Raw genomic sequence first — 16,990 nt, 5'->3', positions numbered from 1 at the left:
CAAGAGTTCAAGGCCATCCTGGGCAACACTGACGATCTTTAAAAACAAAAACAAACTCTTTCTCCCCAGCCACAAAGCTGAACTACATTTTCTGAACTCCTTGCAGTTAGGGAGCACCACATGACTGAACACTGGTGAATGAAAGCAGACAAAAGTTATGCATGCCACTTCTAGCCTGGCCACTAAAAACCTCTACCCAATCTTCCATGTTTTCTTTCTTCCTTCATCTCCCACCCAAACAGGATCCAGTGGAAGACCTGAGGTGTGAAAGGATGGTAGAATCAATACAAGGAAGGAACCTGGGAATCTGAAGCAGTACATGAAAGAAGGCCTCCTCCCAGCCACCCCTGCCCTACTGTCACTTCCAAGAAATTGAAGCAAGCAAGATATGTGTGATAAACTACAGAGATTTTAGGGTTGTTTATTTTAGCAATTAGCCTAACTGACAGAAATGGTTGTCAGAGTTACAGTTTAGTACAAACCTGAGAACATATTAGTAATTCTCATTTCTCCTCTGACAAATTCAGGAGAGCCATATATTTACTTCACATAAAGATCCATATATTAACATTCACCTGTATAGGCCCCACTTTACAGTCCCCCAGGGTTATATAACAGTCCTAATACACTTATGAATATTAAATTGAAATGTGCAATTCTTATGAATGCCTCAGCTATGAATTTCATCCTCAGAGTGGTTCAGCTATCAACAAGTCCAGGGCCCTCTGATCCACTGCAAATTATTTGAGTCAAGATCTTCTTCATTATTTTAAATCTAACAAAATGGTTAAAAGCCAGGCATTCATGGGATGGACTTGGCTTACATACCCGTTTTATAAGCTCATGTATCAGTTAACATTTTTAAAACTTCAAAATTTTTAAAATTTAGGTCATTGCACACTAAATGTAAGTTTCTGGCTTTACTTGAGGTGTTGAAATATCTTGCAACACTGGTTCTACCTCCATGCTTAGCCTTATGGGGCTAGAGCTGAGTAGCCACCAGCTTCCCATAAATGAAAACTGTTCTTGATAGTTTCCCTACAGCATCTGCTTATAATCACCAATTATACTTGGTACCTCTGGAGGTTTAAGTTTATGACCCTGCTCTAGCACATATGTAAGATCTGCAATCAGTTACTCCTATATATAATACCTGTTTCAAGGATATGAGTTTTTAGTTTTTGAAGTGTCAATACTTACAGGATATCCAGGGAAAGGTGGGTAGCCTGTGGGGGGATAGCCTGGGTATGACATTCTGTAATGATAAGAAAAAAAATGTCCTCTGTAATTTCTGGTAAGTTTTAAAGCCTTTCAAGATACTCAGGCACACATGCAACCACACAGAAGATTTATGGTAGGTGTCAAAATGTGGATATTAGGGATATATACAACATTTATAATAGATGCTTCTTCATTTGGCTATTTGCACAGATCAGTATAGTAAAGGTTCCAACTTCATTCTTACACCATACAGTTTATCTCATCTCTGAATTCTACAACTATTATTTAGGAAATACTTTAGGCCGATTAATTTTTACTTATATTCATTTTAAAATTATACTTTTGTATTGCTTTCATAAATGAAAAACTTGCAGTAGTTTTCTGACAGAAAGTGAAGGTACTAAAAATGAATACATGCGGAGCATACTGGCCACGCCTATAAGCCTAATGGCTAGGGAGACTGAGGCAGGAGGATCATAAGTTCAGCAACTTAGTGAGACCCTGTCTCAAACAAAACACAAAAAGGGCTAGGGATATGGCTCAGTGTTCAGTGCTCCTGGGTTCAATTCCTGGTACAAAAACAAAAATAAGTAATTAAATAAAATATGCTTTCCAGGTATCACAGAAATTCCCTTATATGGAAATATAACCCTATTATGGAAAATGATGGCATAAATGTTGAGAGTTAACACAGAACTGGTGCAGCAGTGAGGGCTTATAGAGTCAGCTAGGGTAGAGGAGCAGTGAGCCCCTGGCTCAAAAAAAAGTAAAAAAAAAAAAAAAAAAAAGAGTTAACATACCTGATTAAATCCTTGCTTTTTTAAACTTTTAATTATGAAAAATTTCAAACTTATTAAAAAGTAAAGATAAACCCATCACTCAGCTGCAATAATTATCAATGCAAGGCTAAATTCTATTTCTTTACAACTCTCTCACTCCCAGACATTCCACTGTATTATTCTGAAGCAAATCTCATAAATTATACATCATTTTAACTTATACATACACCAACAAAGCTCCAAAAACATGAGGACTTGTTAAAATAATTAACAGAGCTGTTTAAAAGTGTCATTACACATGAAAAAAATGAATAATTCCTTAATATCAATGTGTCAGAGTTAAAATTTCCACTTGTCTCTTAAAGATTTTATTTTGTTTTGTACTTATTTAACTTATTACAGAAAATTTCAAACATATTCAGAAGTAAAAAGAACAGTGTTAGTTTTAACTCCATGTCTTACTGAAATTGTTTTATTTGTTTATTTATTTAGTAGTTGTAGATGGACAGCATGCCTTTATCTTATTAATTTCTTGTGTGTGGTGCTAATGATCAAACCCAGTACCTCACACATGCTAGGCAAGCACTCTGCCACTGAATTCCAGCCCCTGAAATTGTTTTAATCTATGAAATATTATAGTTTAATCTAATAGAATGACCATTCATGTTATTCACGTTCAGGTTCAACAATTACCAAGTCATGGTTAATTCTACCCCCCAAAACTATGTTCCCTAGGTTATCTTTCCCCACACACACACATTTTTTATTTGTTATACATACTGATGGGATTTGTTGTTACATACTCGTACATACACACAATATAATTGGCCAATATTATTCCCCAGCTCTCCCAAGTCCACTTGGTTCCTTTCCTCTACTGGTCTCCCTTTAGGTTATCTTGAAGCAAATTCATAGACTTCATTCTTTAACTTACAAAGATGTCAATACATTTTCAGTTAAAAGAGAAAGTAGGGCACTCTTTTAATCCACAATCATATATCAACACTGTATCTTAAAATTTTAATAATTCCCCAATATCGAATATATAGTAATTGTTTGAATTTCCAATTGTCTCAAAATATTTATAGTTTGATTGTTCAAATCAGTATATAAGGTCCATCTATTATAATCAATTCATATGTCTCTTTATCTATAAGCCTCCCCTTCCTTATGCTGCCTGTGTTTCTTCTTGTAGTATTTGAAGAAACCAACCAGTTTATTGTAAAATCTCCCAATATCTGGATTTTGCCAATTGAAACTCCTCAGTGTTAACGATTACCACCACCCACCCAAAAAAAATCAGTAGTAAGATCTAGAAACTTGTTCAGATCCAGGTTTTTTGGACAAGAATATCAATAGATGTTTTCTGTACTTCTATCAGGAAACACATAAGGATGTATTTTTCTTTTTATACCTTTTCTTTTTTGTGACTGATAACACTAAATCTAATTATAACATTATTCTTAAGAATACGTCTTTTTTTATATTTATGTTTCAGTTTTTGGTGAACACAACATCTTTATTTTATGTGGTGAAGAGGATCGAACCCAGGGCCCCGCGCATGCCAGGCGAGAGAGCTGCCGCTTGAGCCACATCCCTAGCCCCTCAAGAATACTTCTTGAGAAATATATTATCATCAACACTAGTTTTCCTGAAGTATAGTTTATATAGAAGTTATTTTATTTTTTTCCTTTTTTAAAACCATTTTTCAAAATAATGAGCTAGCCTACAAAATGAGCACTAAATTTTTTTAAGTATCTGTATGAATTCAAGAATTTAAACACGCTTGAGACCACTGTAGTTATTCTTATTAATGCTCAATTTATCCCACCTTTGGTGAAAAGGAGCCCCTTCATAGTAGGCTATGAAATCTTTGCTGTTTTCCTTGACCATCCCTTCCCCGCAGTCCTGGGGACTAAATCTAGGGCTTTGAGGATGCTAGGCAAGTGCTCTACTACTGAGCAACACCCCCAGGTCTCCTTGCCATTTTACATGACAAGATATTCCAGGCTCATCTTGTACTTTTTTTGCCCAGATCTGGACAGTCTACTCTTCAAGAAGCCCTAATCATTTTCAGTAGAAAAAGTTTAGAGATGACAACCTGGGTACTAGGGATATTCATTGCTACTAGATTGATCATGTCTCTAGATTTTCAGCGTAACAAAGCTAATGATTTTTTTTCTAAAGAAAACTTATTCATATTGATATTTCCACTGCAAATTTGGGATTACAAGGTTTTTAATTTTAGACTTATGTATGTTTTCCCTTACACCCTAAGTCTTAGTTCCTAATGACATTAACATAATTATTTGCTTCATCATACTGTATTTGAGTTTCAGAAAGATGATGACACTGTAGTTAACTCAGTCAGAGGTCCTCAAAAAACAACCACACCCTAATCCTTAGAGTTGGCCAACACTACATTACCTTATTTTGAAAAAAAAAAAAAAAGAATAAGTGATGTAATTAAAGAACGTGAACTGGGAAAATTATTCTAGATATCCATGTGGACTTAAATGTAATCACATGTATCCTTGTAAGAGGGAGGCAGAAGGAAATTTGAATAACACACAGAAGAAAAGTCAATGTGGTCACAGACACAGAAATTGGAGTGATATAATCACAAGCCAAGGAAACTAAAAGAGGCAAGGAAGAAAGAGATTTTTCCCTACACCCTCCAGGGAAGTACAGCCCTGCCAACACCTTGATTTCAGTCCAATGATACTGATTTTGGACTTCTGGACTCCAGAATTATAAGAAAATGTTTGCTTTTTTTTTTTTAAGCCACCAAGTTTGTGATAATTTTTTACAAAAGCCATAGGAAGTTAATACAAATGTCTATAATGTTACCCACATAACAAAAAAAAAACCAAAATAATATATATTTTTTACAATATTCTATGTCTCCAGGATATATCCCACTATGAATTCATGGTCAAATTACTACATTTTAGGGCTGGGGTTGTGGCTTAGTGGTAGTGTGCTCGCCTAGCATGCATGAGGCACTGGGTTTGATCCTCAGCATCACATAAAAATAAAATAAAGATATTGTGTCCACCTACAACTAAAAAATAAAAAATGTTTTAAAAAATTACTACATTGTAAAGACATTTAAAATAAAATCTGTGTAGTTATGCTGCCAATTTAATATATTTGACCCATTTGTTTTATTTTGATTTTTAAGTATTACTTTAAATTTTTTTATTTGAGCCAGAGCAATTAGGCAAGAGAAGGTATAAAAATCAGAAAGTGGGGCTGGAGTTGTGGCTCAGTGATAGAGTGCTTGCTAACACCACATTTAAAAAAAAAAAAAAGGTATTAAAAAAATCAGAAAGGAAGAAGTCAAATTATCACTGTTTGTATATAATATGATCCTATATCTAGAAGATCAAAAAAATTCCACTGAAAGACTGCTAGAGATAATAAACAAATCTGGCAAAGAAGCAGGTTACAAAATCAACATACAAAAATCAATAGCTTTCTGCGGGGTGGCTGGGGTTGTGGCTCAGGTGGTAGAGCACTTAGTGAGGCACTGGGTTCGATCCCTGGGGCACCACATTAAGAAAAATTAAAAAATAAAATAAAGGTAAAATAATTTTTTAAAAAGTAAAATAAAATAAAATAAATCAACAGCTTTCCTATACACCAACAATGAATCTGTTAAGAAATCAGGAAAATAATTCCATTCATGATAGCCCCCCCCCCAAAAAAAACTAGGAATAAATCTAATCAAGGAGGTGAAAGATTTCTACAATGAAAATTATAAAACACTGAAGAAAGAAATTGAAGAGAATCTTAGAAGATGGGAAGACCTCTCATGTTCATGAACAGGCAGAATTAACACTGTTAAAATGCCCATATAACCGAAAGCAATATACAGATTCGATGCAATTCCCATCAAAATACCAATGACATTCATCACTGTACTACACAAAACAGTCCTAAAACTCATTTGAAAGAACAAAAGACTTAGAATAGCCAAAGCAATTCTAAGCCAAAAAAGCAATGCTGGAGGCATCACAATACCTGACTCTAAATTATACTGCTGAGCTGTAGTAACAAAAACTGCATGGTACTGGCATAAAAACAGACACAGACGAATGATGCAGAATAGAAAACAAGAATCAAACCCACACATCTACAGTCATCTGATCCTTGATAAAGGTGCCAAAAACATACATTGGAAAAAAGCCACCCTTTTTAACAAATGGTGCTAAGAAAACTGACTACCTGCAGGTAAAAGAATGAAACTAGATCCTTATCTTTCACCCTACACACAATAAATAAATCAATAGCTTTCCTATATACCAACAATGAAAAAAAACCAACTCAAAATGGATCAAAGACCTAGGAATTAGAACAGAAACTATGCAACTCTCAGAATAAAATAAAGGGTCAACACTCTAAAAAAAACCAACTCAAAATGGATCAAAGACCTAGGAATTAGAACAGAAACTATGCAACTCTCAGAATAAAATAAAGGGTCAACACTCTAAAAAAAACCAACTCAAAATGGATCAAAGACCTAGGAATTAGAACAGAAACTATGCAACTCTCAGAATAAAATAAAGGGTCAACACTCTAGCATATAGGCACAGGCAATGACTTTCTCAGTAGGACCCCTACAGCTCAGGAAATAATGCCAAGAGTTAAATGGGACAGCATCAAACTAATAAGCTTCTGCCCAGCAAAAGTAATTATTAGGAATGTGAAGACAGAACCTACAGAACGGGGGAAACCTTTGCTAGCTACTTTTCTGACACAGCATTAATATCTAGAATATATAAAGAACTTAAAACAATTTACACCAAAAAATAAATGGGCAAATGAATTAAACAGACACTTCTCAAAAGAAATACAAATGACCAACAAATAAGAAAAAATATTAAACATCATTAGCAATTAGGGAAATGCAAATCAAAACTACACTGAAATTTCATTTTACACCAGTCAGAATGGCAGTCATCAAATATGCGAATAATAATAAATACTGGAGAGGATGTGGAAAAAAAGGAACACTTATAGGTACAAATAGACAAAACAAGACAAGCTGATAATTATCGGTGCTAGGTAGGTGACAAGTACATAGGGATACATTATATTCTTCTGTCTACTTCTGTGACTACATTTTTTCATTTTTTAAAATAAAAGACAGCTCACATAAAATAAATGGAGCCTATGTGAACAAACATGTTACAATATGTATATGAAATACATATTGTTATATTTTGCATTTGAAGAAAACATTAACCTAAAATTGCAAATAGAAAATTTCAAAAGAGGGCTGGGGTTGTAGCTCAGTGGTAGAGCAGTTGCCTAGCATGTATGAGGCACTGGGTTTGATCCCCAGCACCATATAAAAATAAATAATGGTATTGTGTCCATCTACAAATAAAAAAATATTTTTAAAAATTTTCAAAAGAGTACCTTTTTTCAGCTTGTTCAAATCTAAAATACTATTAGTGATCAGATATAATGTATCTAGGAAATAGATCTATATGTCAGCAATCATTTAACATTTACCAATAAACTCTAACGTAGCTGGAGAATAAATGATGAAAGATTTAAACAAGGTTTTAAAACATGTGGGCACAGACTGGCAAGAAAGTAGAACAGTGCCAGATACAAGGCAAAAGGTAAAATGTAATTATGACAAATAACCACCAAAATAGAATAAGGGGCACATTAAAATGAAAGTCAAGAACTCAGGAATATAGCTCAGTGGTAGAGCACATACTTAGCATGCAAAAGACCCTGGGTTTAATCCTGAGCACCCCAAGGGGAAAAAAAGCAATAGCCAATCAGGAGGTCTTTGATACTGGTGTGGAATTAAATACTCATCATTCCCTACTAGACTACTCTTAACATCCCTTATATGTCAACAGTGGTGTCACTACTTAAATTACCCAGTACCCCAGGGTAGAAAGTAACCCAATATTTTTCTAGTCTTCCTTTGAAATGCTTCTCCTTTTCTTCCTGTCATTTCTATTCTCATGGCCATACCTTAGACCAGATTTTATCACTTGATGCCTATATAACTAAAATTATTTCTCCATTTATATTCTTGCTTATACTCTTTCACCTTTCCAACTGTCCTGGGCACTGCATTAGTTGATCCTTCCTAACATGCTGCTCTTTAAACAAATTACTCTTCAGACCAGAAATCCTTCAGACCACAAATCCAACTGGCTACTGCTGGAGTATCAAAATTCTTGGCCTGACATTCAGATCTCCTTAGTACTAACTCTAATTTAGTTCAATCTTTTACCAACACCTAACCTCTAAAATAAAATCTCCACCCCTGGAACCTCTCTTAGTATGGCTTTGTTTAACTAACTGTTATCATTAACTGACTTGGCCCTTAAGCCTGAGATCACCCATCCCACCTGATTTATCTAGTCTCTCTCTTCTTTGTACAATGTAGTGGACAAAAACAATGCTTGTCAAATTTTAATATGTATGTTAATCACCCCTTGTTAAAATGCAGACTCAGATTCTGCACTGCTAACAAAGCTCCCAGGTGATGCTGATGCTGCTGGTCTGTGAATTATACTTTGGTACCAAAACATGTTGGCATTTCTGGACCTACCATCAAATTTCCTAAATTTTAAAATATATGTTTTGATGCTTTTCCCCAATATAGCCATAAATGATTTATATTTCTTGTACATCAAGGTGACCAACAAGGGTTGGGATGTAGTTCAATGGGAAAGCACATACTCATGCAGGAGGTCCCGGGTTCAATCTCCAACATTTAAAACAATAGATGCCAACTGAGTCTGACTTGATTGCAAATCAGATAATTTAAGAAAACCCATTTTGTCCTAGGTGCAGATAAAAGTATCTAACCTTTTGAACAAACATAGGAAAGTGAGATGTTATTACAGTGTCCCTTATAATACACAGAATACAAAATAAAAATCTGCTAGACTGAAAATGAATGTGCACAAATTGAGTCAAAGTTATAAGCCAACAAAAAAAACGAAATAAAAAATAAATCGCATATAGTCATTTGAAACCAAAAAACCTGGGTTTGAAAATAGGAACTTTGTTCTCTGTGTCAGGTTTTATTTTTTTTTGTCTGCATCAAAACTAAATGGACGGGGCTGGGGATGTGGCTAACGCGGAAGCACCACATTTGTGTCCGCTGAAAACTAAAAAAAATAAATATTAAAAAAATTCTGGGCTGGGGATGTGGCTCAAGCGGTAGCGCGCTCGCCTAGCATGCGTGCGGCCCGGGTTCGATCCTCAGCAGCACCACATACCAACAAAGATGTTGTGTCTGCCGAGAACTAAGAAAAAATAAATAAATGTTAAAATTCTCTCTCTCTCTCTCTCTGTCCCCCCCCCCTCACTCTCTCAAAAAAAAAAAAAAAAGAAAGAAAAAAAAATTCTTAAAAAAAAAAAAAAAAACTAAATGGACCAAAAAGGGTCAGGGTCAAAAAAAAAAGCTAAAAAATCTGAAAATAATTTATGTGATAAATACACAACAAATAGTTTACAGTACTAAAGACTACATTAGCAATTTAAATTTCTAAGTCTCATGAAGTTATTACAGGGGCTGGGGCTGTAGCTCAATGGTAGAGTGATTGCCTAACGTGTGAGGCACTGGGTTCAATACTTAGCACCACATAAAATAAAGGCAACCCAATCGATAAATGGGCTAAGGAACTGAACAGACACTTCACAGAATTAGAAATACAATCAATCAATAAACATGAAAAAACATTAATCATCGCTAGCAATTAGAGAAATGCAAATCAAAACTCTAAGATTTCATCTCACATCAGTCAGAATAGCAATTAAAGAATACAAGCAATAATAAGTGTTGACAAGGATGTGGGGGAAAAGATATACCCATACATTGCTGGTGAGACTGAAAATTGGTGCAACCACCATAGAAAGCAATATGGAGAAACCTCAGAAAACTTAGAATGGAACCACCATTTGACCCAGCTATCCCATTCTTTGGTTTGTACCCAAAGGACTTAAAATCACATACTACAGTGACATAGCCACATCAATGTTTACAGCAGCTCAATTCACAACAGCTAAACTACAGAACCAAAGTAGATGCCCTTCAACAGATGAACTGATAAAGAAAATATGGTACATATACACAATGGAATATCACTCAGCCTTAAAGAAGAATGAAATTATGGCATTTGCAGGTAAACAGATGAACTAGAGAATATCATGCCAAGTGAAATAAGCCATTACCCCAAAACCAAAGGCCGAATGTTTTCTCTGATAAGTGGGTGCTAATCAGTAGTGGTATGGGGGATAGGGAATAATGAAACAACTTTGGTTTTTGTAGAGGGGAGTGAAGGGAGGCGTGGGGCTGTGGGGGGGAAAGGATGGTAGAATGAGACAGACATTATTACCCGATATACATGTATGATTACACTACTGGAGTGACTCTGCACCATATACAGCCACAGGAATGAGAAGCTGTGCTCCACTGTGTACAATATGTCAAAATATATTCTACTGTTAAAAAAAAATAATTTTAAAAAGCTAATGTATTATGGTCTTAATCATAATTCAGATTCAGATACTTGCATTTTCCTTGACTTCACATTGAGGCTGAAAAATATAATTTAAAACAAAAGTTGGGGCTGGGGATGTGGCTCAAGCGGTAGCGCGCTCGCCTGGCATGCGTGCGGCCCGGGTTGGATCCCCAGCACCACATACCAACAAAGATGTTGTGTCCGCCGAGAACTAAAAAATAAATATTAAAAATTCTCTCTCTCTCTCTCTCTCCTCTCTCACTCTCTCTTTAAAAAAAAAAAGTAATTGTAACTTGACAAAAATAAATCTTGTTTTCTCTCACTTGACATTAAAAGCAAAAAATGGTCAACGTTCTATTGAATTATGTTTAGAAAGGAAGCCGGACACTGACTTTTAAATTTAGTGGTGGAAGAGCTACTAAAAGGCTTCCCAAAGAAAGTTTCTTCTTTCCTTATGTTTCCATTCATATAGATCTGTCATATTACAATTGTAAAACAATGTGAAAGTGACTTATCTCTTGTTTGCTTCTTTATCTATAAAATGGAAATAAAAATGTTATCTATTTCATAAAATAAAGGCATTCTGTCCATCTATACCTACAAAAAAAAAATTTTTTTTTGGTGGGGGGGGGTAACTGGTGATTGAACTCAGGGGCACTCGACCACTGAGCCATATCACTGAGTTGCTTAGAATCTTGCCATGCTCAGACTGGCTTTAAACCTCACAAACCTCCTGCCTCAGCCTCCCATACAAAAAAAGTTTTTTAATTATTCCAAGACAAACTTCTATTCCTACATTTAACTACTATATTAAATCCTACTTTTAAGTGCTTAGACGAATTATGTCAATAAGATTTTCAAAACAATGAAAATAAAGCAAAGTCTAACTACATATAATAAAAATTAAATTTTAAATAGTGAATTTCAGTACCTTTTAAAGAATGGAATTATATGAAAAGGTAGAAAGTGCAATTTTATTTCCAGGAATGTTATAGAAATACTTGCACAAGTGCAAATTTATGTATATACAAGATGATTACAGTATTATTTGCAATTAAAAAAACATTAAGTGTCCACCGAAAACGAAAAAAAATAAAAATTCTCTCTCTCCCACCCCTCTTAAAAAAAAAAACAAAAAAAAAACAACCTATATAAGCCAAATGCACCCCTGTAATCCCAGCTTTCAAGAGGCTGAGGCAAAAGGATCTCATATTCAGGGCCAGCCTCAGCAACTTAATGAGAGCCTATGTAAAATGAAAAAAAAAAAAAAAGGCTGGGGATGTAGCTCAGTGGTAGAGCACCCCTATGTTCAATTCCCAGTACTACCCCCCCAAAAAAATAAATGAATAACAAATTAAAAAAATCTGTAAACAGCCATCAATGAGGGACAAGTGAAATAGATTATGGACATTTATTAAATGAAGTGTTATGCAGTTCTCAAAAATGAGGAAGGCCAGGTGCAGTGGTGCATGCCTGTAAACCCAGTAACTAGGGAGATTAAGGCAGACACATCCTAAGTTTAAAGACAGTCCCAGAAACTTAGCAAGGCCCTAAGCAAATCAGTAAGACCCTGTCTCAAAATTCGGGGGAAAAAAAAACGGTGGGGGTCTGGGGGTGTAGGTCAGTGGTAAAGCGCTTCTAGTGGTGGGGGAATGGGAGGGGAGGCAGCTTTTCAACCCATATATGAAACTCTCCAAAACTCTCTCCAAAGTGGAAAAAAAGCAAGGTGAAAAACTGTATAGGTAATCTGAAACCATATGTATAAGAAATACACTTATTTTCTTGTGTACGTATAGAATATCCCTGAAACAATACACAAGGAAGTAAAAAACAGTGACTGCCTCTTGAGAGGAGTGCTCAAGGAGAAGGAAACTTATTTTTCAATGTCCTTTCAGTCTCTTTTAACATTGTGCAGTATCATCTATTCAAAAGGTAAACTTAAAAAGTTTTTGTAAAAATCTAAACAAATCCCAGGATGACTCAACAAATTACACAACTTTACCAAAGTGAATAATACTGGTGAACCAGAGCTTTTATTTTCCTTTTAACATTCTCTATCCTTAAACACTTTTAGTAAACTAGAAAATCATTCTAGGTTCTCCAAACTATCTCCACCCAGTGAGTCAGCTGGTAAATGGGTGGGTCTTACAATGGAAGTCCCAAAGCTGGCCTGCAGCCCAGAACACAGGAGGCAGCTGTTGCAAATTTATGAAGAAGAAGAAGAAAAAAAAAAAAAAAAAACAGGAAGGGTGACTGAAGTTGGGCAACATCAGATACAATTTTCCAAAACTTGCCTCTAGGTCTGGAAGGACCATTTAAATCAGTCAGTAATTTGGATAAAGAATGTGGAAAGATGGCTGGTCTTCTGCATCGACAGGAGGGAATTAAAAGTGGGCTTAAGTTTACAGTAACCAAAATTATCTCTTCTGCCTATCTAGTGCTTGAAATGCCTTTCTGACAAGTAGCTCTTTACACACATAATGTAATTAAGACAAATTAATCAAGTTAGCTCGTTATCAGCCGACAAATTACAGAGTTTAAAGACGGTGGGTTCTTTTCCTTTATAGTGGACAGCACCCACCTCCCTCTGCACCTGGGTTTTCTTGGGTCTTCTCAGAGGGCGGGCGACAATCCGTGCACTTTGGCTGTTGGTCTCAATGAAAAGGAATCAAATCTCGAATGCTGTTTCGTAGAATAGTTCCCAAGAATCGTAAGCCTAACCCAGACTACAAATCTCAGGTTTCTGAATTCTGTCTCAAGAGTTCACTAGGCAAAGTACAAAATTTCCCGTTTCCCTCAATTTGCTGTGTCACCAGAAAGTCTAGTCAGTCCCCGGCCAGATCTGGCTTTCAGTGCCGCTCCTGGGTTTTCCTACCAGGCCTCCCAGAAGGTGGCTTCAGCAGGGACACCCTGACCTCAGCCTCTCCACTGGTGGTCTACCTGCCAGAGGGCAGGGCGTCACTGCTCTAGGATCCCCGCAGAGCCCAGTGACACAAAGGACCAACCAACCAAGATCCCCGGGTCCTCCCGCACACCCGGCCTGCCGGCCTCCCGAGTACACCCCACCCCGGCGCGACCCCGCCCTGCAGCCCGGGTTTGGAGTCGCCACCCCTGCGCCGGGGCGCGGGGCACCCACGGGACCCTACCGCTTCCCGGAAGGCGGCCACCCCAGCGGGCTGGGGGCGAGGTGACCCAGGCGGGAGAGAGGGCGAAAGGCGAGAGCCCAGTTCCTCACCTGACCGGGAGCAGCGTCGGAGCCCAACCCGCTCGCGCGCAAGATGGAGCCGGGGAGGGCCGGGGGAGGGCGGGGAGCCGGCGGCCTCGCGAGCCCGTTAGGTTCGCCGCCGCGGCCGGGAACGCCCCCCGGGACGAGAGGGCGGCACCACGCGCGGCCTCGGCCTCCCGCCCCGGCTCCACCTGCGGGAAAGAACGCTCCCCTTAGGTGGCTCAGCCGGTTTGATCACCAGCCTCGGTCCTAAAGGGCCTGCTCTAATCCCTTTTGTGTTCCTTTAAGTCACTAAGGAAGTTGCGGGGTTCTGGTTCTTGGGGTATCCCGGAGCCCCTGTCGTAGTGAGCGGCGGAGCCGGGCTGAGAAGGAGAGGCCGGTGCAACCTCTCGGCGTTTATTAGCCTCCTGGGAAGTCAATCAGTGTTTACTTGGAATTCTCTAGATAGTCGGAACTGGAGATTTGCTGCTAGTCAAAACCACCTCTGAAGGCAGTTGGAGATTCTAAGCTCTTCTCACACCCAAGAGTATTAAACACACACTAAAACATTGGAGACGGTTCCAAGTCGATCAATATATTAAACTCATAAAGGAATCAGTAGTCCAGAGCAAAAATCAGTCAGTGGTTCTCAGAGTGTGGCTTCCAGGAACATCACCTAGAAACTTTTTAGTTAAAAATGCAAATTCTTGGGCTCCACCATAGGGCCACTGAATCTGAAAGAGGCCCCAGTCACTGACCTAACTCCCATTTTGTCTCTGACCTATTATTTTCTTTTATTCTTTCCTTCAGTTTATCTTTTATTTCAAGATGACAAGTCTGATAAATAAATATAATGTGACTGGAATAGAAACTGCCCCCCTCACCAGTATTGACCATTTCCTTGGCCCTCACAAAACTGCAGGACAAGTTACGGGATAAAGATCAAACAGACCAGGGACTGACCAACATTACTAGCTATGCAAACCCCCTAGACTATTGCCTTTGATCCTTCCCTACTTAACCCTGAAGCTGTGGTTGACATCCCAAAGAAAGTACTTAAATATATTTTCTTGTATGGCCACATGACCACAACAGGCTGCACCATCTATTTTTTTCTACTTGTTTTTTTGGGGCTAGTAGCCAGGCTTGGTCTGTTAGTACCCTTCAGAACCAGGCCTTCCCAGAGACTCAGTAATAAATCAAACTCCCAGGGAGTGACCAAAATCTGTTTTAACAAGCCATCAGGTCTCCCTGATGTTGGGCAGTCGGGTCTCAGCATCAGTGCGCTGGGGAAGGCCAACTCAGAGGGTGTCACAGGGCAGCTCTCTCCTCTGGATGAGGGTTGTGCAGGACTTGCCCTCTGGCCCACTTAAGTGCCTGCTCAGTACAGGGAAGCATGGGGAGAGGAGTTTGTGCCTGAAGTGAAGAACAGGAGTGAACAGGTTCTCAAGATCTCAAGCAGTTCCGGAACAGCTGCCAGTAAATGTGGGATCTAGGACACAGAGGATGTTTTTCCCAAAACCATAATACACCAGAATTTTCTCAACAAAATAACAGTCAGGGGCAGATAAACAAGTGCACAGAAGCCGGAGACAGGGGGCTAGGCGGGTTGCAGACTTCCTGCCCACCTGTGTCAGGTCCCAGAGAAACAGCAAGAGCCCTGCTGTACGCCAAGCCGGCCAGAGGTACCAACAGTCTCTGCCTAGGGACAGAATCTCACTCCAGGAATGGGAGAGAGTGTTAGAAACTGTGAATTAGCATTCTCAGAGATCAAAAGTGGCACCTAGTTGAAAAACAAGAGCAGAGTACCAGAGTACAGAATCCTCCAAGAGCTGAAAAGAGCTGGGAATTTAAATGTGTATGAAAAAGTTTGTAATCGTTAAAATTGACACCATTGAGGAGGTCTGGAGAAAGAGATGGAAGTCAGGAAGGAAAGGGGTGTCAGGAGCTCCAACAGATTGCAGGTGCTGGTTCCCACCTATCCAAGTCTTCCTTTCCGGGTCAGCACTGAAGGAAGAATTCACTTCCCAAGTATACTTGCTGCTGGTGTGGCCAAGTGACAATTCACAAGGGAGAGGTCAGTGGAAGTTCCATGTGCAGATACCCTTCCTTTCTGCTGACTGGAAATCAGATGTGATGAATAGAGCCTGGGTAGCACCTTGGACCACAGGAGGGAAGCCATGTGCTGGGAGGACAGAACAACGAGATAGGAGCTTGGGGCCCAAATGGCTATGGAGATGCCACTGGGCCCATAGGCCACCTGCCCCAGGCTTTGGCCCTGGAAATGTGTCCCATCTTGTCACTATTTTGGAATAGCACTGTACTCACAGCTAGTTGGAGTCATCGTCTAAATGTCTCAGAGCAGAGAACATGTTATCACAGTCAGAACACAATAACAAAATGCTTCCAGGGCTCAGGGGGAGACATGCTGTCCTTCTCAGGAGGAAAATTGAGGGCCCACAAGCTGCCCCAGTGGGTGCTGCACAGCTTTTGAAGGCAGAGAACTTTCAGCCAGGATCACACATCAGACCTAACTGATAAGCAGCCAAGCAGAGGGAGGCCTGGAAACCAGGAGTCTGCTGCACCCAGGGGCAGTGGGAGTTCAGAGGGCCTAGCCAGATTGAGGTTCTGGGGACATGAGAAATACGATGATGCCAGATACAGCAGCATTGCAGGGGGGGGGAGGGGTGGGTAGAGATCCTAGCATGCAGGCTGCAGCACCCTGGACCTCAGGACCCAGCTGCAATCATATCTGGGACCAGACCAGAAGACAAAGACCTTGCAGGGTGCAGAACCTGTCACCATCTAATTTTGGGTGTCCTCTCAGGTTGTGTTCAGACCACAAGATCCAGTGTCAGTACCACTGACTGGACAGTGCTGTGTGATATGTGAGCGATGTGCTGGTGAGCTGTGAGTCCAGGGCCACTATGGGCAGGCAAGGAAAGACCCAGCACAGCACCTCACAAGGCCTGCATGCAGTCCTGGGAGTGCTACAGGTAGCAGGAAGGAGGGGGCACCTCTGCATAGCCAGGGGGGTGGACTGCCTCACGCAAGGGATGGGCAGTGGCAGAGCTCAGTAAGCCTCATAGAGATGACCGTTGCCAGCCTGTGGTAGCCTGAGCCTGCTTCACGGTCTCCTCTATCAACTGGAGCAGTGCTGCAGTTCTGCCACTGAATGGGCCTCCTGGTGTCTTCAGGTGCATTCACCGCAAGCTGGGCAGTATCCTGCGTGGAGCAGGCTGCCATTATTGCTCTGGTGATTCTGGCACTTGGCC

General features: G+C 39.5%; 1 protein-coding gene and 1 long non-coding RNA gene across 7 annotated transcripts in view; one reads left to right on the top strand and one right to left on the bottom strand.

Moving 5' to 3' along the window:
* The window catches only part of LOC120885719 (uncharacterized), a 36,118-nt gene extending 28,199 nt beyond the window's left edge, over window positions 1–7,919 (top strand). The window contains exon 3 of the long non-coding RNA XR_013435361.1: window positions 243–7,919. This is a non-coding gene — a long non-coding RNA (uncharacterized LOC120885719). The remainder of the gene's footprint in view (window positions 1–242) is intronic.
* The window catches only part of Anxa7 (annexin A7), a 32,270-nt gene extending 18,372 nt beyond the window's left edge, over window positions 1–13,898 (bottom strand). For 3 of the 6 annotated variants that reach the window (XM_005325915.5, XM_005325916.5, XM_040273407.2), the window contains exons 1-2: window positions 13,746–13,897; window positions 1,201–1,255 (exon numbers count right to left, since the gene is read on the bottom strand). In XM_005325915.5, coding sequence (XP_005325972.2) covers window positions 1,201–1,254 — 54 coding nt within the window. In that variant the 5' untranslated portion in view covers window position 1,255; window positions 13,746–13,897. Of the gene's footprint in view, window positions 1–1,200; window positions 1,256–13,091; window positions 13,164–13,656 lie in introns of those variants that run through there. The other 3 variants (XM_040273406.2, XM_013358891.3, XM_013358890.4) reach the window with 3 other exon arrangements.
* Between the last annotated feature and the right edge of the window lie 3,092 nt (window positions 13,899–16,990).

This window comes from Ictidomys tridecemlineatus, chromosome 1, assembly GCF_052094955.1.
Source record: "Ictidomys tridecemlineatus isolate mIctTri1 chromosome 1, mIctTri1.hap1, whole genome shotgun sequence".
NCBI classification, from domain to species: domain Eukaryota; kingdom Metazoa; phylum Chordata; class Mammalia; order Rodentia; family Sciuridae; genus Ictidomys; species Ictidomys tridecemlineatus.
The sequence above is the reverse complement of the archived record's forward strand: the minus strand, read 5'-3'. Positions and strand labels throughout refer to the sequence as shown.